A 23,278-nucleotide genomic window follows, 5' to 3' on the forward strand; every position below is an offset into this window, starting at 1 on the left:
CCACACCACTGTTTGGGAATACTGTAGTCATTATATTTGACTTGATCTAAGGGTTATACTGTGTGTACCTAGGTCTTTTGTGAGCTATGGGGGGCATTTAAGTAGTCTGATGCTTGACCCTTGTTTGTTCTGACCTTGCAGTGAACGACATGAGCTGCGAGTTAGGACAAGACTCTTCACCTAGAGACTGCAGGTGATTTAATGTACTTGTCCGTCTATAAATTTCACTTATTATTTTGATTTGCAGTAGCAATTCATTATTATGAGGTCCTGAAGAAAGCAACGACCACTATGTCGATGAATTGCTGAAACATGTTGACCTAGTTCCACCTACAGACAGCGCATTTTTCAAACTGTCTCTACATAATAATGGGTTTTAGATTTGGTAAAGAGAGCATCATCTGAATAAAGTTTGCTCTATGCTCCCTTATCCAATTTTAGACACTTTTTTCTAATATATATTTTTTCACGTTTTCTTGCACTGCACCCCCTCAGTCACTCCGCTCCTCCACTACTTACCAGTTACAGATAGTGGTACACCATACTATTTTCACTCGACAGGGGAGAACTATTTACCATCTAGTCTCTCTCTGTTTTGAGCATCACCAACTTGCATAGATGGTCTCAAAAAATCCCAAATGATGAAGGGCGGTCTTGAATGGTGACTGATGGGTACTTTTGACCATCCATTGAGTTGTCACAGTGAATTTTTGTGTAAGTCAGTCCAGGGCCTTTTGTTTTGACTAGTTTTCTGGCTACCGCAGGCTCACATCTTCTTGTGTAGACCCTCTGGAACCTTTTTGTTGTCAGATGCTAGCCCCATGACCAGGCCCCACTTTAGGTGGCAAGGTCGGCGGGGAAATTAGTAGTCAGGAGAGGTGTGCCCCTCTCTGCCAGGACCACCCCTAGGGTGCCCTGGACCGAGTTGACCCCCTCCTTAGGAAATCCTCCATCTTGAATGGAAGGATTCGGCACAATCAGGTTAGGGAGATGCCCCCTCTCCAAAGGGAGGAGACATTCTAAGGGTATAGTCACCCTAAAGGCAGGTAGCAAATTGGCTACCATCTGCCAGTCCCTGTAACGCCCCTACATTCAGTATTTAGTTGCACCCAAACCTTGATCCTCAGATTCCTGCAACCTAAGAAGGCAGACAAAGAAGACACTGTGCAGCAAAGCAAGAAGACACCTACTGCCTTGACCACAGCCCTACCGGCCTGTCTCTTGCTTTGCAAGCCTGCGAAGAAGCCGATGCCTGTCCCATGGCCAATGACAAGAACCCCATAAAGACTGCCACTCTTCAATAAAGACCAGATCTCCAGAGGACAGCAGCCCTGTCCAGCAAACTCCAACACCAAGGATTCCGGATCCAGGCAGATACCGCGACCCCTGCCCACTTTGCACCCAACGCCTACGACCCGAGTTCGAGTGGCTCACCTGTCCAGTGAAGTCTCCTTGGTGATCCTGACCTCTTCTCCATTGGTGGCTGACCTCTCCTGGACCCCACGAAGTCACCTGGAGCCTCTACACGAATGGTCCCCCTGACAGCAACCAGCTCCAACCAAGAAGATTCGACACCTGAAGGTACCCCTGCATCCTCAGCCCTCCGGACTTGGGGAGCTCAACCAATGGTGCCTCGACCTCCCCAGCCCTCAAACTTACCTGCCCAGCTAGTGTTCACCTTCAGCCAGCCTCCTGGTCTGAGCCTGCAGCCTCTTTGTGTGACCGAGATTCCCCATTGAAACTCATTAGGTGCCAGATGCTGTGTTTTCACCCTGCACCCACCTCCCATGTGCCACTGGTGGTGCAGCTTTGGCTGATCTTAAACCCCAGGTCTGTTCCCTGAAATAGCGTATACTTACCTGAAAACCATGCCTCTTCGAGGTGCCCCAGTCTCCATTGATTTACATTGAGCACAGTGACCTCTGCACCCGGCCGCCCCAGTGCCGCTGGTGGTGCAATAGCTACCTGTAACTGAATCTTGCCCAGTGTTGGCCAAAACCACCAAAGACTGGATTGTAAATCGAGTGTTCCCATAGGATTGCATTGTGTCTTACCCTTTGCACACACAAGGTTTATTAATAATGTTTTAAATCCATTCTACAAAAGTTTTCAATTACTGTAAAGCATTTCCTCTACCTTGCAAAACAATTCATTCTGCATTTTTGAAAGTATTACTGCTTTTAAAATTGTTACTTACCGGCAACTGAGTATTTCTTGGTTCTAGAATTAAAAGAACAAAATAATAACTTTTCATACAAAACAATTTGTCTGAAATCAGTCTTTGAATGTGTGCTATCATTTCTTGCCTGAGTGTGTACAATGAATGCTTAAGACTACCTTCTGATAAGCCTACCTCCTCGTCCACACTACTACAACTAGAGCTTTTAGTATTATCTACTTAAGCCTCTGTAAGCCACTGGCGATCCACTGGGCTCTGTGCACCCTATACCTTACTCTGGTATAATATATACAGAGCGAGCTTCCTACAAACTATCATAATGATACTCCTACCTCAACTACCTATTCTAGAAAGAGCATAGGTTAAATGTGGCCTGCCAGATCACTTCGAAAGCCTAACACCCCATTTACCTGTGTGTGATGTATCTGGAAGTCGGTCTGGTGTAGGAAAGGCCTCTGTCCTTTTCAGGATAGTGATGAGAGTCAGCAAAGCTGTAATGAATCATAGGTGAACGTCCAGGATAATCCATGGAAGTGCTCCTCTACTGAACCAAAGTTCCGAAGCTGGTAATATACTGAAAACCGGTTCCATTCGCACCCTGCCTGATTTCTGTTGCGCATGTTATTATTTGTCTTTCCGACTCAGAGCTGTGTGCTAACGGACAAACAGACTGTAGGGCAGTGTCCTCTGTGTACTTTTACCCTTGAACAGAACTTACAGTTACCTGATGAAATGCTTATGAAGAAATGTGCGTTGCAAGCCGAACACTTTTGGAATACATTGTCATGTACGTGTAAAAGCATGTCAACAGTCGCTGTCTAAAAAGATGCCAATTTTAAACGTGTTGCTCAAAATGGATGCTTGTGTGCACGGGCCGGATTGAACCCCACAACAGATGACTTCATGAAAGAAGGTGATCTCTGCATGAATGAGTGGCGCATTAAGTGACTCTGTTAATCCCTTCTAGAGTGGAACGGCATTGAAACAGAGTCTCATGGCACAACCTTCCAGATCCATTCTGGCACCTGTGGTAATTTACAAGTTGAGGAATCTGCAGTTAAATAGAGTGTTCACCTCAAAGAGCTTTACCTTAAGTACATATCTTGTTCTTCAGGAGCATGGAGGCCCTTTTTTCTCCAGATTCTTAGGCTTGCGGATGATGATGAGGTTGACCACTTACTCCCTCTTCGTTATATTAATGCCGACTTGTATATTAATTTTCTAAATGCCACTGGCATGGACACTTCACCAGAGACAAAATTGAATTTGCCCTCCTTATATTCCTCCAGTTTTTACACAGACATCAGCAGATCAGGACACCATTTTTCCACAGAACAGACGATGTTGCTCGCCAAGCGAGTGATTTATTTATTTATTTATTTATTTATTTTTGGCATTTGTACAGCGCTCTGTTACCCGTAGGTGTCCTGGCGCTAAGTGTTACTCCTGAGATAGAGGCAGGTTAGGAAATCAGATAGTAAACAGCCATGTCTTTAAAGCTCTTCTAAAGGCCATGAGGTCCGTCATTTTTCTGAGGGCGTGAGGCAAGGTATTCCAAGCTTTGGCTGCGCCCAGCACAAAGCTTCTGCCTCCCCAGCGCGCTCTCCTGATACGAGGCACCATGATCAACCCCATGTTAGCTGATCTAAGATTTCTAGTCGGACGGTACCAATGAAAGTACCGCCGAAAGAATAGGGGTCCCTTGCCTTGTAAGGACTTGAATACTAGGCTTAATGCTTTAAAAAGAATTCTCTTTCGCATTGGAAGCCAATGAAGCTTACCCAGCTCCTGGGACACGGGGACACATTTTGGGATCCCCAAAATGAGCCTAGCAGCCGCATTTTGTAGTACCTGCAATTTATTGAGTACCCCCTGTTGGGCACCCAGAAATAGACTATTGCAATAGTCCAACTTTGCCATAACCAGCGTTGTGACCACTGTTTTTCTATCGCTGCCAGGAATGAATGGAAGGATCTTACGGATGGATTTGAGCAGGTAGGCCACCGAGGAAGATAGTGCATTGACCTGGGGACGAAAGGTGAGTTGATCGTCGATTAACACCCCCAGGTTTTTCACCTTCGCTACTGGGGTGGGGGCCTTGCCCATCTGGTCTGGCCACCAGCTTGGGCTCCAGAAGTTAGTGTTTGAACCAAACACTATAACTTCGGTTTTAGCCGAGTTTAATTTAAGGCAGTTAACTGCCACCCAGTTTCCAACCGCCAGCATAGAATCCTGGAAATTCCTTGCTACATCTTCTTCCATCCCTGGTAGTACAGACACCACAATCTGAGTGTCGTCAGCATATGATGTAAGATCAAAACCATGTGCCCGGATTACTGGAGCCAAAGAGCTAACGTAAACGTTAAATAACGTAGGGCTCAAAGACGAGCCCTGAGGAACTCCGCAGGGCAGGATGAAGGGTTTTGACTCATATTCTCTTAAGGCCACACTCTGGACTCTGCCGGACAGGAAGGCTTTAAGTATGTCAAGCGCTTTCCCTTGTACTCCGCAGGACTTCAGACGGTCAAGTAGGATCCCATGGTGGACCGTATCAAAGGCCGCGGATAGGTCGAGCAGCACCAGGGCAGCCCTCCCTCCCGCATCGGTCACCGCTCTGATCTCCTCAGTTGTTTTAATGAGGGTGGATTCCGTGCTATGGTAAGGTCTAAAACCATGTTGAGAGGGGTCCAGAGATTGAGTGGCAGCCAGGAAGGAGCTTAGTTGAGTGTTCAGCGCCTTTTCTATTAATTTAGCTGGTAGAGGGAGCCTTGCTATTGGGCGATAGTTATTTGGGTCCCTGATATCCAGGTTAGGCTTTTTTAGTAGGGGCAAAAGAGAGGCATGTTTCCAACACGCTGGGAAACCTCCTGTCGCAAGCATTTTGTTAAAAACGGTCACCAGCGATGAAACTATCGGATCTGGGGCCATTTGTATCACAGCCACCGGGCAAGGGTCTGACGGAGCACCTGATTTTACCGCTGACAATAGCCGCCTAATTTCTTCACCATTTACTGGGGCGTGAGTCGGGAGCTAGGGAGGATACACGGATTTTACTCTGTTTTAGCTTTTACTGTGTGTTACTGTGTTTTTTACTGGGTCCGGTGCGCTGCTCCCATGTAACGGAGGTATCTTTATCAACTTACCCCGAATTTTAAATATTACCGATTTTCTGGCGGGAGGGGCAGGCTGATCTACGAGCTCCTGTGCCCTTAGCCTGGTACTAGGTCGGAGACAGGGAGGGGGGAACTGCGACCGGACGCTCACCTGGACGGCCGCCATCTTGTGGTGGGCTAAGGCCGAGCAGTCTAGTCTTTCTCCTCCCCTGTGGCATAAAGGTCGCGATGACGCGACCGCGCAGCGGATGCGCCGGCGGCGCGCCGGCGGCGCGCCAAAGGCAAGACCGTCTGCGCCCTGCCCGGACCTATGGCCACGAACCCTGCCGGTTACATCAGGGGGGATCTACATAGGGTGACATATAGCGCAGAAACACTGCTAAACCTGATGGGACCAGGGAGAAAACCCAGCTGCTTAGTCCTAAATCTGAATAAGGACCAATCATCAAGCCCATGTGCCTGTTCAGGCTGCATGAGTGCGATCCCAGCCGTACTAATGTCCCCCCATTAAGGCCTTATCCAGAGTATATCGAGGAAACTATAAAGCAGTGGGATGTAACTTTGAGTGCCTCCTGTTGAATGCTAGGTCGCTGGTAAAGCACAGCCTGGAGTGCGTGTTGTTAATACTGGAAGAAAATATCAAAATCGCTTTTGTGACCGAATCATGGACGGACGCTGCTTCGGGCCCGTACTTAGTTAATGCCACTCCCACTGGTTACCTTAGTTTTACGAGAGACCGGCCACTGAGGAAAGGTGGGGGTCTGGCAGTTATTTATTATAACTACCTTAACGCCCTCTTTCACCCGTTAGCTGTGTACGGCTGTGAAGCGGTAGCTTTTAATTTTACCTTAGGCAATCATCATTCATTTAACGGTTGTTTAGTCTATAGACCCCCTGGTTCTAAAAATATCTTTTTGAGCTCTGAGGGAAGTATACTGGAGGAGGGACTCTGCTCTAAGGACTTTACTGTCTTGGGAGATTTCAATTTCCATTTAGAAAACCCCATGGACGCGGACACCAACGCACTTATTGACTTGATGGAGGCGCCGAGCTTAACCAACTGGTTAGGGGTCCTACGCATAAGGCTGGCCATACCCTAGATGGGATTTTTTCAAACCACCCCACTCTGGTCTTTACTAAATCTATACCGCTCACCTGGACCGATCACAGGGCGCTGCTATTTGCCATCTCTGTGCCTAAATCCCAAGGGGAGGATGCCCGCCTAAAGTAGCCAGTTTATGCAGGGCCTGGAATAAAATTGAGGGTAGAGCATTGGAAGATCATTTGCTCTCCTCAAAGGAGCCCCCTCCAATAGAGGTGGAGGCGGCGGCGCTCGCCCATACTAGTTGGATTGATAAAGCCTGCAATATCCTCGCCCCACCCAAACTACGCCTCCTGGCCAGAGCCCAGCCCTCAGCGCCGTGGTTTTCGGAGGAAATAAGAAATCACAAGTTGGAATGTAAAAAACTGGAAAGGGTTTGGCGGAAGGAATACAGGGAAAGTGACAGAATGCTTCTTAAACAAAGTCTCCTAACATATAAAAAAACGGTGGGGAAGGCAAAACAAGAGTACTATACCAATCGCATAACTCTGCTAAGAACTATGCGAAGGAACTGTTTACAACAGTGACTGCTTTGGCTGACCCGGTTCCCGCAGCCATTCCCGCAAGTTCTGAATTATGTTAAGATCTTGCCATATTCTTTCTAGGTAAGGTGGAGACGATTTTTAAAGCCTTCTCTAGTCAGGAGAGATTGAATAGCCAGGCAGTCTCTTCAGAAAACGTTACGCAGTCATCCTTAGGACAAAAACTGGATAGTTTTTCACCAGTAAATGGTGAAGAAATTAGGCGGCTATTGTTAGCGGTAAAACCAGTGATTAAACTCCTACCCCAAGCAGAGAGATGAATGAGTATTCAAGTTACTTCTTGGTTCCAATGAAGGATGTGGGTGAGGCTGACACCAATTTTTGACCTCAGAATATTGAACTTATTCCTTCAAAAGGCGACATTCAAAATGATTACACTTGCTCAGGTGCATTTGGCTTTGGACCCCAATGACTGTAGGATGTCCCTTGACCACTAAGAGACATTGTTTCGTGTACTGATGCTACAGGAAGTGTCTACACCTTGTTGGGGGTGGAGGGGTCTGACCTTCAGCCTCTCGGTCTTTACTAAGATCATATCAGAGGTCACAGCCAATCTTCCGAAGTCGATGATCCATAAATTCTGTACTTCAGCATCTGGCAGTTGAATGTGGGCTCACTTTAGCAAATTTCAAATATCCTCCAGACTATACTGCCTTTCCTATTGGCCTTATGATTTCCCATCAACGCGCACACCATGTGGTTCTGCAACAAGCAGGGTGTAATTGGGACTCAGTCACTTGAAGGGATTGCTCAGTATCAAGGCAGGTGAACTCAGTTGGTATATTCTTTCTGATCACGAGTGGGGTCTTCACCCAGAAGTGCAACATGTTATTTTTGGTCAGTGGGGAACACTCTTCACAGACCTTTTTGCCACCTGCAAAAACATTCAATGTTTGACATTCTCCGCTGTAAAGATTCCCCCTTCTCAGTCTTTTGGAAATGAGCTTCTGACACTGATTCCATGGGTCCTGAAGAAAGTCAGACTGGATCGAGCATAGTTGATCCTGTTAGCCCAGACAGGATTTGGACTCCCGAGTTGTTGACTTTTTACCTCCAATTCCACATTCTTGCCAGGAGCTAATTTATTCGGGTTGCTTGGCTTGTGAGGAGAAGCAGGCAGACTCTTTACAGGCAAGACTCTCTGATGTCCCTCTAAATATTTTATTCTTTAGCTGCCAGTGCTTTGCTGTGGGCACAGTTAAAGTTACTTGTCTACCTTATTGGTCTTTTTTTGTTTTCCTGATCAGGCCTTGTTATTCAAATCACCCACTGTGATGCGTTTTTTAATGGACTCACACATTTACCTCGGCTTTCTTGATGATGCAATAGTGGAATCTTAATTTGGTCCTTATGATATCTGTGTGCTTCTTTCCTGCCTCTTCTCAATTTTCCCCTCTGTTTGTTGACTTTGAAGCCTTTGTTCATCATTGCAATCACTTCTTAGTGTTACGTCAGTGGATTGAAGGCATTGTCTGTTCAGCTTCCATATATTGCCTTTTTTCCTGATAAGCTGGTGCATAGGACCTTTTCATCCTTTCTTTCAAAACTGGTGTCTCCTATGATTCTCATGTTCTTCTCTGTACCACATCCCTCTAAGGAGAAGGAGAGATTACACTAATTGGTCCTGTGGTGGGCCTTTAGTTTCTACATTGTTACAGGTTTCTACATTGATTTTACTGCATTTGCCAGACAAAGAAAAGAGAGACGGTTTAGAAACAGACCTTATGTATTATCCTTTGCATAAAACCAGGTTATTACTTGGCCAAGGATAATCTTTCTGAGGGCCTTAGGGCTCAATCCACCATGGTGACTATGGCCTTGGAACAGGGTGTACTTGTTTTGGACAACTGATAAGTGGCTGCTTGGGCTTCTGTCCATGTGGTTACCAGGCTTACAACATTGATTCACAGGTCCTCAAAGATGATCTTTTCCTTGCTCTGCCCAAAGGACTTGTAAAGTCCACTCTTCACACCCTCCTTTTTGTAGTGGGCATTGCTTTGGTATTGATTCACAAGATAAAGAATCTGCAGTTAAAAGTATTCATCAGAAAATTAGAAACTTAGATGTGTTCTTGATCTTTCTGCTGAATACTCTAAGTGCAGATTTTTCCAGTTCCCCCGCTCCACATTCTGACTGTGCAGTAGACTTTCGGAAATGAGTAAGGTCCCAAGTTAGATTCATACACTGCCAGTTCATTTAATTTGATCAGTCGTGCTCCTTGTCTCAGCGGAACTGATCAATGAATAATACTCTAGTGTGCAATTGATATAGGCAACATCTATTCACGCGGACATCTGTTTATTCATCGATCTTTTCCTCGCTCTGAAACGTGGCACGTTACTGACAGATTGAGATACACTGGCAGTGTGTTAATCTAACTTGGAACCTTATTATCTTCTGAAAGTCCTGTGCACAGAATGGGGAGAAGGAGAGGCAGTAAGAACCTGTGGTTTGAGTATTCAGCGACTGCTTGTCGTCATATCCAGAGGTGAGACGAATTCATGACAGGGCTGAAGGCACCACCAGCCAGCCAGCTGGAGCTGTTGTAAGAGTTTCTGGATCCAGTCTTTCCCCTAGGGAGAGTCACAAGGTGAGGAATTACAAGAAGAGAAATCCACAGTTAGATGGACCATCCACCCAAAAGAACTAATTATCAAAAATTCTGAGCCAGTTCATATATGACTAACCGGTGTGATAATAAAGAAAGCTCTAGTAATCTCGTTAAAAATAATATCCTATTCAAGATGTTGCCGCGAGAAAAATAAATATATCCTGACACCAGGGTTGACAGATATAATTATTTCAGTTAGGACTTTGTAAGAGCAGCAATATACTAAAATATCCATTCAAGGCGGTGCGATAATAAATAATGGAAGACACTGTGTGTCTGAATATGGAAGGACAAGCAGATTCTGTGTAAATTAACCCATCTCCGGAAACACTGATAATAAATAATGAAAAACAAATTGGATCATGTGTATGACACGGAGAATTGTTTTAATCTACTGAAGCAAGGGTCTAATTTATGGTCAAGGATGTAAGCCAAGCGCAGACATATGTACAAACAAGATGCAGCCATTTATGGCGTCCTCTTGTATGTTCTGACATATTTCAACGTGTGTAAGTAAGGCGGTAGATATATCTTGAACATTTTACATTATTGTGTGCAATGACATTGTACAAAGTACACCAGTTGTTATGTGTGTTTTTATTTAGATTTAAAGCAACCTCATACTATGTATACCCTCTGGTTAAGTGAGTTTCCTATTTCAGAGAAGGAAATCCAATAAATACTGCAACTGTGTTTATTTGAGTATAAAATGACAATTTATAAAAAGCCAAAATGAGGATTTTGTGCTACAAGCTGTTCCATTACGTTAGTATGGACAGTGACACATTGAGGAGTCTGTAATCAGTTCACTGCTGTAATAATATATTGGCTCATTCATTCAACTAGAGAGGGGGGGACGTCTGGAAAAGGATAAGGTGACCTCTCAGGCTTGTTTTAATACATTTACAAAACAATACTGCTTAGACTGTAATGCAATTTATATGGTTTGTAGATACTCTGATAGCCAACAGAGGCCCCTCCTTCCAAACTATTAAGCATTGGCAGGGAATTCTTTCAAAGATAATCTAAGGCTAAGGTAATATCCATTAGACCGAAAATGGTACTTAACTGTTGTAACAGTGGATCTGGTGAATTCCGTGTTTCACCTGAAGATTCTTTGTCTTGTTACCCCAAGTTCCTCGCATGTTCTTGTTATAGCTAGAAACCAAGGAGCAGGGCTTTAGCAGCGCCATTTATATTTAAGGGTATTGTCTTGGGTTACTACTTCATCACCCTGGGTCATGGTGTCGCTCTCCCTCATTGTAAGAGTGCAATTTGTTCTTTACAGAGTTGAAGGTTTATATTAGAGATAACATTTAAGGCTGCAATAACACTTTAAATTATTACTAGGCGAAGTAAAGTTTACTTGGGGTTTTCTCCTTTTATAGGTGCGAGCAAAATTCACCGTGGACGACTACAGCCATTATCTCTTCACACCGTGTGTTCTAACCCAGTGGGTTCTTGGCCTGTTCAGATATGATCTCACCGGAGGTAAGTCATGTAGTGCTTTACACAGTCTTGAAGAAGGCCCAGTTCACAGGATGGCTTCAGTTTGCTATCTGAATGATTTCCTCCATCTTATTTAAAGGTTAGTTAAAGGCACGCATTGTTTTCTGCGCTATGAACATTTTTTATTGCAATTAATTTGGAAACTAATCCACTGTGTAAAGGACAAACAGACGTATTTTATTTGGTGTTACTGAGTAACTTTAAGATGTATGGTGTTTTATGTGGTGTCATGGGGCGGTCGACACAGCAGTGCGCTTAAAGGAATGAGCAGGTATCAACACAAAAACGTTTCGGATTGAAAAGGATAAAGCTAAATACAACCCGAATAGCAAAGGAGTCATACCTACGACCTAAATGTGTATATCAGCCTACCTGTTGATATTCTGATGTGGCGATCTGTAACCTAAGAAGAAATCTTTCCATCATCATATTTCTTTATTTCGGCAATACATGCAATTTCAATTAGTGTAGATGATGACTTCACAAAATAATTTTTGGGACTTTGATAAACTATCTTTGGAGGTCTGATGAGACTCATGTTGGTGGATCCATACTGTTTGGATCTACAGTATTAGGCTGAACACATACTGTCTTCCCGGCACTATGTCCCCTGGGAATTGATTGCTAGATATCTGGAAAGGTCCTGAGGAAGGTGGTCTTTACATCTTTAACCCACCGAAACACGTGTCGACCTAGTGCTCAGTCTCGTGTTCACATCGAGACTCCGATGCGGTCAGGAGTTCTCTCTAGACAGAAATTACTCAACTGTGTACAGATATTGTATGAGTGTAGTTGGTGTGAGACTGTATGAACTGGTGTGATTGTAGTTTAATTGTATGTATTTATTCTTAACCAGGGGAATTTGTTTGTATGCATTTATCTTAGAATTGGTTCTATATTTTTGGGGATTGTGAATAATCACAGCCGTAAAAGAAATATATTTGTGAGTTGCCAAATCCAGAACAATACATTATTGTGTTTTTTATTAGAAAATATAACAAAAACAATAATTAAAAAAAATTAAGTTTTTTGGCAGAATATAAAAATATAAACAATTAGATGAAAAAAGAAAATGAAATATGTTGATAAAACAAAATATTGAGATGATTTGAGTTGTCACTGTTGCATCTTTGGATGTTTAATGAAATGTATATGAACTATGTCTTATGATAAAAATATGATGGTCTGTGAGGGAAATATATAGTGATGTGTTCATTTCAAACCTCTCTTTTCCCTGACCTAGATTATTTGCAGAGGTGGTCTCTTAACTCTAGCCGTAACTTTAAGATGAGAAATTATGCACAATTAAAGGCCTGCTGGGTAACTAATGTGTATTTAATAGATGCTTTGAGTAGATGGTTAGTACATTGCACACAGGGAGATTAGAGTATCTGTATGGACTACGGTTTTCATATGTTAACTATATTAGGCTCTTGTAATCTGATACTGTTTTAATGTAATCTTGTATTTTGAGGTGCCAGCACCTGCCAACACTTTCTCTATAAAATCTTGTGTTTGCAATAATGCAGTGTACTCAATCTTTTTCCCCTAATATTTGTCTTAGTCTTTTTTTAGTTTTCTGCATTACATGACAATGTTTCATTGTGGTGATTGGCTCACTGTACACATATTACTCTTTCTTCCGTTTGCCTCAAAGTTCCGCTGTGGACATGTGAGGCTCTGCTGTAGCACAGTCTGAAGCAGGTGCTCAAACTCCACTAATCTCTAAACAGGATTGTCAATGTCCTCTGTCATTCTGTTCTCTAATATTTGCTCCAGTCTTCCTCGCAGCCCTGCAGACTCTTCTGTACTTGTCCCGTGGGCCGCCCACTTTGGGCCAGACTGTGCCGTTTCTCCAGAAGATGATCATGAGCTTTGACTGACTATCTGGGAGACAGGAAACTCCTGTAGTACATTTGGATACTTAGAAAATTGTCCGCAAAGTGCACACTTACAAAGGCTACAGGAGGAGTTATTTATATTTTTGTTGGTTTTCACTCACAAAAAGCGAGTTTACACAATTTTTTACAATATTTATATTTTCAAAAACTGTAAATGAATAGGAGAACCAGATTGCCATACACAGTAAAGAAGGGTGCTTTAATGGTAAAACATTAGCAGTTCAATTAACTGTATGTGTGTTAAGGTGTGAAAAAATGTAACTGATGTTTCTAGGGTCTATGGACCCTTTGTATTGGTTAGATAGCTGGACACCTGCAATGGGATAGGTGCAGTTACTCGCTCCTTCTTGAAGGGGCAGTGTACTTCTACGCCTCATGTCCCCACTCTGGAATGGAAGTCAAATATCCTCAGCGGGTCAAGGCAGCAGGCTTTGTCTGAAGAGCCCCCCACATCATCTGATAGCTGCTGGACCAGGTCATAGTGGAGCCATTGCCTTTTCGGCAGGAAACGTTGGAGCAGGAAAATTCGATTTTCACACCCAGAGAAAGTGCTTCCTTGGCTAGATACTTTTCGCCGGACCATTTCTCCATGAGATTTTCTGCTGCGAGAAAGAATGTTTCTGATAGATACATCTGCCAGTGGATTCCTCACCTTGTGAATATCCCCTTGCGTCAGCAACATTCGGAAATTCTTTTCGTAGCCTCGCGCCGACGTGGACTTGGACGTCACAGAGACACGGCATCGCACGCGACTCCGCTGACGTCACCGACGCCTATAATAGGCCCACGCCGGCGTTATGACATCAGTTCCCTTTTTTCTGCGTCGTCTACGCTAACGGTTTCGGGAATCTCAGTAGCCAACTGGTTCTTTGTTGCCTTATTGTTACCGCTTTCTGCTTCTTTGTTTCTTGTCTTTTCACAATGTCGACAAAGAAGACCGGCTTCAAGCCCTGCAGGGAGTGCGGGAAAATGATGTTCATAACTGACCCGCACGAGGACTGCATTTGGTGTTTGAGCTCCGATCACGATGTGGATGGATTTTCATCTTGTCGGAAGATGAACCCGAAGGCCCTGAGGGAAAGAGAGACCAAACTTCTGGTAGCGAAGCTGAAGGCTGGGAAAGGAAAATCTTCGAGGTCTCGTTCTCGAAGGGCGAGGTCGAGGTCGAAGTCAAGATCCGGATCTCGAGAGGAGTCGTCTTCGAGGTCCGCTTCAGACCATGCTTCGAAGTCGAGAAGGAAGCATAAGAAGAAGCAGCATGAGTCCCGACGTCGTTCCGGTAAGGAGTCGGGCTCGAGGTCGAGGTCACCGAAGAAGGTACGTTCTAAGGTGGTTACGCTGGATGTCTCGGATCCTGAAGGTGAGGCCTCGCCTTTGGAGTCGCGGGTACAGTCGCCGACTCCAGCTTCGAATCCGTCTCCGGCGCCGTCCCCGGCCCGAGATGAGGAAGAGGTTCAGGTGGATGTGGATTCTGCGCCTGTCGAAGAGCCGAATCCGAACCCTCCACAAGACCAGCCTAAGGTTTCCAGCCACCCTTTCCAGCCCCAGGCCAGGACCCATCGACGTTTTTGAACGCTATGTATGGCGTCTTTTCAAGGGCGTGGTACCCCTCTGGTGCACCTTCGGGTCCCATGGGTCCTCTGGCCTTCAGTTTAGGAGTCCCTCACTCCTATCCTCCTGCTCCATTCATGCCCTATATGCCGGCTCCGACGCCGCCATGGCAATGTCCGGCTACGCCGAGGTCGTCGATGCCGTTTCCGGCGTCGCCCGCTCCATATCGGCCTCGAGGGCATCCCACTGGGCCATCGGATTCGGTACCGATGTCGATCCCGGCTCCGTCGGAGCTGTTGGTGGATCCAGCTGCGAGGCGTGTAAAGGAGAGGTCCAGAAGGGAAGCACAACGCCTTTTGGAAGAGCAAAGGTATATAGAGTCACATCCTGATATGAAGGAAGGTGAACTGGAGGAGGACTGTTTTGAGGAACTGGCTGACGCTGGTAGCCTGGATTTCTCTCCAGAGTGGGAGTTGCCATCAGGCTCTGATACACCTTCTAAGGACGTCCAGCCTTAACATGTAGTGATGAGGAAGGCGGCGGAACTTCTGCTATTGACATTGCCAACAGTGGAGTTTAAGTCCAATCTTCTTACAGAAGTTTTGCATTCGCCTAACTCTGTGGTAGAGCCATTGCTTTCGTTTAATGATGCCTTAACGGAACCCATTTTGGAGGTGTGGAAAAAAACACTGTCAGCTCCTGCAGTATCCAAGAGTGTAGCGAGAAGGTACAGGGTTGCACCTGAAGACCCTGCTTTTTTGACGTCTCATCCATCACCAGAGAGTCTAGTCATACAAGAAGCCTGTCCCAAAAAGAATGTGAGTGCCTTTCCTCAGGTCCCCGGTGATAAAGAGGCAAAGAAACAGGATCAGGTGACTAAAAAGACCTTCTCCTCTGCAAGTATGGCGTTGAAGTCAACTAATGCCACTTGCCTAATTGGGAGGTATGTGCATGGCCTTATGGATAATATGCGTACTTTAGCTCCTAAGATTCCTGATGCCAACAGGAAGCATTTTGAGGAGGTAATATCAGATGCACAGGCTGCGGCTCGCCAAGTGATACAGAGTGGTCTGGACACTGCGGACTCGGTGGCACGTATCATGGGCACTGCGGTTGCCACTAGAAGATCAGCTTGGCTGAAATCCTCAGACTTTTCGGCAGATGTTCAGGCGGCTTTGCTGGATCTGCCGTTTGATGGATCTGGTCTCTTTGGAAAAAAAGCTGATGCGGCCTTGGAGAGATTTAAAGACAGTAGGGCGACTGCTAAATCTTTAGGTCTCCAGATCAGAGGTTCTTCGGCCAGGAGATTCAGGGGTTTTGGTCGCTCTTCCTTTCGGAATTACCGACAAGGTCAGCAGCAGCAACAACAACAGCAGCAGCAAAATTCCATGTACAGATCTTACAGGGGAAAGCAAAGAGCGCGTCCTCGTGGACGTCAGGCCTCTTCCTCCTCCACCTTCTCCACCTCCTCCAACCCTCCAGCCACAGAAAAGCAGCCCTAGATACGCCATTCAGGATCATGTGGGTCCGGTGGGGGGTCGGCATACCCATTTTCTACGGGATTAGGAATCGGTTACATCAGATCTTTGGGTTCTCAATCTTGTAGAAAATGGGTATGCCCTTCCCTTTTGGGAATTCCCTCCCAATTACCCTCCTTGCCAAGGTTTTTGCACGGAGGAACACCTGTTACTCCTGCAGGAGGAGGTTCAGACTCTATTAAGAAAGGGTGCGATAGAGGTGGTCCCAGAGCAGGAAAGGGGTCTGGGATGCTACTCCCGGTATTTCCTGATTCCCAAGAAGGATGGCAGACTTCATCCAATCCTGGATCTCAGGATCTTGAATCTCTATCTAAAACAAGAGAAATTCAAGATGCTCACCCTTGCTCAGGTTATTCAAGCGCTGCTGGAAGAAGACTGGATGGTGTCGCTCGACTTGCAGGATGCGTACTTTCACATCCGAATCCTGAAGTCGCACAGGAAGTATCTCCGTTTTACGGTGGGATCGCAACACTATCAGTTTGCGGTCCTTCCTTTTGGAATTACTACTGCGCCTCGAGTCTTTACCAAGGTGATGGCGGTGGTGGCAGCACATCTCAGAAGGTCGGGGATTCCAGTATTCTCCTATTTGGACGACTGGCTGATCAAAGCAGAGTCGTCAGAGAGAGTGCTCCAACATCTGTAAGAGACAACCCAGTTGTTGTAAAGGTTGGGTTTTTTGATAAATGTACCCAAGTCTCACCTGGTGCCCTCCCAGCGCATCCTGTTCATAGGTGCTGTACTGGACACAACTGTATGTCGTGCATTACCTCCTCCTCAAAGGATTCGCGACATACAGGAAATTATTCCTTTATTTTACAATGGAGCGGTCATTCCAGTCCTGAAGGTCCTTCGTCTGCTCGGTCTGATGGCTTCCTGCATTCTGTTGGTCAACCATGCACGCTGGCACATGAGGGCGCTCCAGTGGTGCCTCCGCAGGCAGTGGTATCGACACAACGGAGATCTCAGGGAGTCAGTGAGGATCTCCAGAGAAGCTGCGGCGGATCTGTCTTGGTGGGGCGTGGAAGGCAACCTGTCTCAGGGGAAGCCTTTTCAGCTGCCTCCTCCGGTGGCCACAGTAATAACGGATGCATCCACTCTAGGGTGGGGTGCTCATCTGGGGGACCTGGAGGTCAAGGGTCTTTGGTCTCCAGAGGAAAGGTTGCTTCATATCAACCTTCTGGAATTGCGGGCGATACGTTTGGCGCTGAAGGCCTTCCTCCCTTCCCTTCGCGGTCGGTCGGTCCAAGTCCTGACGGACAACACGACCGCAATGTGGTATATCAACAAGCAGGGAGGAGTGGGGTTGCAGTGTCTCTGCAGAGAGGCTCTGCGTCTCTGGTCCTGGGTTCAGGACCATCAGATTTGTCTTATGGCAAATCATCTGGCCAAAGTTCTGAACGTGCGTGCAGACAGTCTCAGTCTGCAGTTTTCAGCCGACCACGAGTGGAGGCTTCACCCGGAGGTGGTTTGTCACGTCTTTCGGACGTGGGGGACTCCTCAGGTGGACCTGTTCGCCACTCGCGAGAATGCTCACTGCCTGTCATTCTGCAGTCTCCAGTATCCGATGCAAGGAGCCTTGGGGGACGCGTTTCAGTTGAGTTGGGGAAGACAACTCCTTTACGCGTTTCCTCCCATACCTTTGATTCCTCGGGTTCTGAGGAAGATTCGCCAAGACCGGGCCCAAGTCATATTGGTCGCCCCGGATTGGCCAAGGAGGGTGTGGTATACAGATCTTCTCCACCTCTCCTCTCACCCGCCGCTCCGTCTCCCTCACAGGGCAGACCTCCTCTCTCAGATGAAGGGGCTGGTTCTACACCCCCACCTCCAGACATTACACCTTCATGCTTGGAGATTGAACGGGGCAACCTGAATTCCTTTTCTCTCCCACAAGATGTGGTGGATGTCATTCTTTCAGCTAGACGTGACTCCACTAAGTCCATCTATTCATATAGATGGTCTAGATTTGTCACCTGGTGTGGAGAGAAATCTATTGACCCTTTGAAAGCCCATTTATCTGATGTTCTCCAGTTTGCTCTCTTTTTGGCGCAGCAAGGACTTGCTGTTGCCACACTCAAGGGTTATCTCTCGGCTTTGTCTGCGTTTCTATGTTTGCCGGACCAGCCGTCTCTTTTCAAATCTCCTGTAGTTTTAAGATTTTTGAAGGGTCTCATTAATAAATTCCCTCCTCCTACGAGTCCGGCGCCGTTGGGGCCCATTGGCTCAGAGGAGCCGGTCTATATCGTCGACCCGGACTACGGCGATGAGGACGAGTATGGTGAGGGTTGGGAGGGGTCTGAGGACCCTTTGTCACGGGCCTGCCAGTATGACGTGGACTGGGTAGGTGACTTAGGTGATGCCAGTGGTCTGGACGAGTCGCCCAACCCTGGGTTTGTCTCGCCTTCCCCTGTGGCGTCGGAGGCGGGGGCTGCCTATTCGGTAGTCCTGATGAGGGCTGCCAAGGCCTTGCGCCTTGAGCTCCCCGTCGCTAAGGTGAAACCTAACATTCTCACCGAAGTGTTTAAACCGCAGTCATGCCCTCAGGAGCCTCTGCTGCCGTTTAATGAGGCCCTGACGGATGTCCTTTTGGGCACCTGGTCCAGGCCCGCTTCCGGTGCACCGGTTGACCGGAACGTTGCCAGGCGTCACCGTCCGTGTTCGGACGACCCTGCCTTCCTCTCCACCCATCCCTCCCCGGAGAGTCTGGTGATCCAGGCCTCCACTTCCCAGTCCGCATTCCCGTCGGCCCCGCCCGATCGGGAATCGAAGCGATATGACCAATTTGGCAAGAAGGTCTTTTCGTCTTTGAGCGCTGGACTGCGGTCTTGCAATACCGCGTGCCTCTTGGGCCGCTACACCCACTCTCTGTGGGATACGGTCGCGGAGTGTCTGCCGCAATGCCCGCAGGAGGTGCGGGACAAGCTCAACCAGGCCTTGGTTGAAGGCCGGGACGCGGCGAGGTATTCGATCAGGTGTGGTCTTGACACGACCGACTCGCTGGGACGGGCTATGTCCACGACGGTGGCGATTCGTCGCCATGCTTGGCTGCGATCCGCCAACTTCTCGCCGGATGTCCAGAATGCCCTCATGGACATGCCATTTGATGGCGGTCGCCTGTTCGGTGACAAGGCGGACAACGCGCTTGAGCGCTTCAAGGACTCCAGGGTCACGGCCAAGTCCTTGGGTCTTTCGACCCAGCGCCAGCAAACGGGTTCGTTTCGCCCCTTTCGTGGCCAAGGAAGGGGCGGTCCCACACGTGCTGCCAGCCACGCGCCGCAGAGCGCTCCCCAGCGCGGTGGTGGCCGTGGATTCCGCCGTGGTGGCGGTAGGGGGCAGCGGCGAGGTCAGTCCACACCTCCCCCCGCAGCAGCCTCCAAATCTTCCTAGTCCGAGCTTTCGGGCTCACGTGACGCCAGTGGGTGGCAGGGTTCGCCATCACCACTCCCGCTGGCGCGCGATTACATCGGACAGGTGGGTGCTGCAGCTCGTCCGAAGGGGCTACTCCCTCCCCTTCGAGTCCACTCCTCCAGCCATGCCACCGCAGAACCACCGTGTGTCGGGGGACCACTTGACACTTCTGCGGGAGGAAGTTACGGCCCTCTTGGCCAAGGGGGCCATCGAGCGCGTTCCTGGGCCAGAAGTAGGGTGTGGTTGCTACTCCCACTACTTTCTGGTGCCCAAGAAGGACAAAGGAGGCCTCCGTCCTATCTTGGACCTACGGAACGTCAACGGCTTCCTCCGGAAGGAGAAGTTCAAGATGTTGACTTTGGCTCAGGTCTTGGCTGCTCTAGACCCACAAGACTGGATGGTAGCGTTGGACTTGCAGGATGCATATTTTCACATCCCCGTCCTGCCGGCCCACCGGCGTTACCTGCGGTTCACGGTAGGCCAGGAGCACTTTCAGTTTATCGTGCTCCCGTTCGGCCTTACCAGCGCCCCACGGGTGTTCACGAAAGTGATGGCGGTGGTCGCAGCTCATCTGCGCCGGTTAGGGGTTTCAGTCTTCCCCTACCTCGACGACTGGTTGTTGAAGGCGGGCTCGCCCCAAACAGTCGTCCACCACCTTCAGATGACGGCAGACCTCCTGCACGAGCTGGGGTTTTCCATCAATGTGCCGAAATCACACCTGTGTCCCTCTCAAAAGCTCCTTTTCATCGGAGCGGTTCTCGACTCGGCGCAGTTTCGGGTTTATCCTCCGGAACGGCGGGTCCGGGATATTCAGGCTCTGATTCCCATCTTTCAGCCGTTATCCCGGGTTTCGGTCAGGTTGACGCTGCGGCTTCTGGGGCTGATGGCCTCCTGCATCCTACTGGTGCATCACGCCAGGTGGCGGATGCGGGCTCTGCAGTGGGACCTGAAGTTTCAGTGGGCCCAGCATCAGGGCAACCTATCCAACCATGTCCTGATCTCGGAGGGCACTGCGAGACAGTTGCAGTGGTGGCTTACGGACCGCGATTGGGTCAGAGGCAGATCCCTCTCCCTTCCCCAACCGGAGCACGTAGTTGTGACGGACGCGTCCCTCCAGGGCTGGGGAGGCCACTTGGGAGAGGCGGAGATCAGAGGCATCTGGTCTCCGGCGGAGTCCCGGCTCCATATCAACATGTTGGAGCTGCGGGCGATTCGCCTAGCACTGAAGGCATTCCTCCCCTTTGTCAAATGGAGTGTAGTGCAGGTGTTCACGGACAACACCACCGCCATGTGGTACTGCAACAAACAGGGCGGTGTGGGGTCGTGGACCCTTTGCCAGGAGGCTCTGCGCCTCTGGCAATGGCTGGAACGTCAGGGCGTGACTCTGACGGTTCGACACCTGGCAGGTTCTCTGAACGCCAGGGCGGACGAGCTCAGCCGTCGGTGCTAGGTGGATCATGAATGGCGTCTGAACTCTGACGTGTCGAACGGCCTCTTTCGGCAATGGGGAGAGCCTTGGTTAGATCTATTCGCCACAGAAGAGAACGCGCAATGTCATCAGTTCTGCGCGTTGGAGTTTCCAAGACGGCACTCGCTCGGCGACGCCTTTCGGCGCGAGTGGAGTTGCGGTCTGTTGTACGCCTTTCCGCCTATACCACTTCTGCCCAGAGTGCTGAAGAAGATCAGGAGCGACCGGGCCCAAGTTATCCTTGTGGCTCCGGACTGGGCTCGAAGATACTGGTATCCCGAGCTACTCAGCATGTCAGTCGGTCCCTCGATCCGCCTGCCCCTTCAGGAGGACCTTCTGTCGCAGCAGCAGGGGACGGTCCTCCACCCGAACCTGTCCAGCCTACACCTCCATGCGTGGAGATTGAGCGGCGACAGTTGAGGCCATTCGACTTGCCTCCTGAAGTCTGTGATGTGATTCTGGCAGCCAGGCGTCCCTCCACAAAGTCGGTATACGCCTGCCGGTGGAACAGATTTGTGGCATGGTGCACAGCAAAGGCTGTGGATCCCCTTTCTGCCCCTCTTTCCGAGGTTCTCCTCTTCCTTCTTTCTCTTGCCCAGCAGGGCTCTGCTCTGGGCACTATCAAGGGCTACCTTTCTGCCCTTTCCGCCTTCTTAAGGCTACCTGATCAGCCATCTTTATTCAAGTCCCCTATTGTACTGAGATTCTTGAAAGGCATCACGCACATGTATCCTCCTGTTCCGTTCGTGATGCCTCAGTGGGACTTGAACCTGGTTCTGACATTCTTGATGTGCGCTCCCTTTGAGCCGCTTCATTCCTGTCCTCTCCGTCTTCTCACTTTAAAGACGGCCTTCCTGGTTGCCATCACCTCTGCCAGGAGAGTGAGTGAGCTCCAGGCTCTTTCTGTTAAACCTCCCTTCTTGTCCGTCCATCCTGACAAGGTGGTTCTTAGGACTAGGCCTTCTTTCCTGCCCAAAGTAGTTTCTGCTTTTCACATCGGGCAGTCCATCACCTTACCCTCCTTCTTCCCGCCTCCGCATCCTTCAAAGGATGAAGAGCGGCTCCATCGTCTGGACCCAAAACGTGCCCTTTCATTTTATATGGATCGCACACGCCAGTTCCGGGTGGATGACCAACTGTTTGTTGGCTACGTGGGTGAGAAGAAGGGAAGGGCGGTACAGAAACGAACCATCTCTCGGTGGGTCGTCCTGTGCATCAAAGCATGCTACTCTTTGGCTCGGAAGGAGCCTCCTGTTGGGCTGAGGGCCCATTCCACTCTGGCCACGGCGGCTACTACTGTCCTGGGCCGGGGAGTCCCTTTGCAGGACATTTGCCAGGCGGCTACGTGGGCCTCGCTACACACCTTTGCGAGGCACTACTGCCTGGACAGTCAAGTCCGGAGGGATGGCTTCTTTGGCCGTTCGGTCCTCCAGGACTTTCTGGTGTAGGTTTGTATTGGTTCGCAGACCCACCACCGGGGTTGGTATTGCTGGGGTATCTATTCTAAGGTAAGGACTCTAATACTAACCTGTTTCTTTCAGATGAACAAGTTACTTACCTTCGGTAACGATATATCTGTAAGAAACAGTAGTTAGTATTAGATTCCTTACCGCCCCACCCGTCCTCCCCGTTCTGCGAACTGATACCTAGGGTTAAGGACATCCCTTTCAGGGCCCTAGTTTCAAGTGGCACCAGTGTTAGTTCTCACATGGCTCTGCGTGTTCTGGCGCGGAAAAGCTGTGTGCAAAGAACTGACGTCAGCGCGCGGAGGCGGCGTCTATATACTCCAGCGACGTCATCACGGCGCACGACGCCGACGACGCGGAGCCGCAGGGGACGCCTGCAGACGACGCCTACCGACGCGCAGGGGTACTGCTACGCAAAAGTTTCCGGATCCAGACTGACGCCTGGGGATATTCTAAGGTAAGGAATCTAAGGTAAGGAATCTAATACTAACTACTGTTTCTTACAGATATATCGTTACCGAAGGTAAGTAACTTGTTCGCCAGTGCCAGGGTATGTACTGTTTGAAGCTCAGGAAGGGGCTTACAAAACCCCCAGGCAATCCTGCTTGAGGAAGAAAAACACCTCTCCGCACTCAAGACATTTGTCTACTTTCTGGTAGCAATACACATAACACCACAGGAGAACCATTATAAATTAGGTGATCAGAAACACTGGCAGAAAGGCATATCTTGGCATAGGCTGAGAAATGACAACTTTCGAAAAGTGTAATTTTTAAAATAGTAATATAAAATCTGACTTTACCATTTGTTTGGATTTCAAATTACTATTCAAATGAGTCCATGAAACAAATTTGTGGCTACTCCCAAACTGAAGTTAAGTATTATAAATTGTT

General features: G+C 48.4%; 1 protein-coding gene across 2 annotated transcripts in view; it reads left to right on the top strand.

Annotated features, from left to right (window-relative positions):
- DYNC2H1 (dynein cytoplasmic 2 heavy chain 1) overlaps positions 1-23,278 on the top strand; it is a 1,763,151-nt gene that overhangs the window by 829,191 nt on the left and 910,682 nt on the right. For both annotated transcript variants that reach the window (XM_078657019.1, XM_078657020.1), the window contains exon 46: positions 10,936-11,038. In XM_078657019.1, the coding sequence (XP_078513145.1) occupies positions 10,936-11,038 (103 nt within the window). The remainder of the gene's footprint in view (positions 1-10,935; positions 11,039-23,278) is intronic.

Source organism: Lissotriton helveticus, chromosome 8 (genome assembly GCF_964261635.1).
Source record: "Lissotriton helveticus chromosome 8, aLisHel1.1, whole genome shotgun sequence".
NCBI lineage: Eukaryota > Metazoa > Chordata > Amphibia > Caudata > Salamandridae > Lissotriton > Lissotriton helveticus.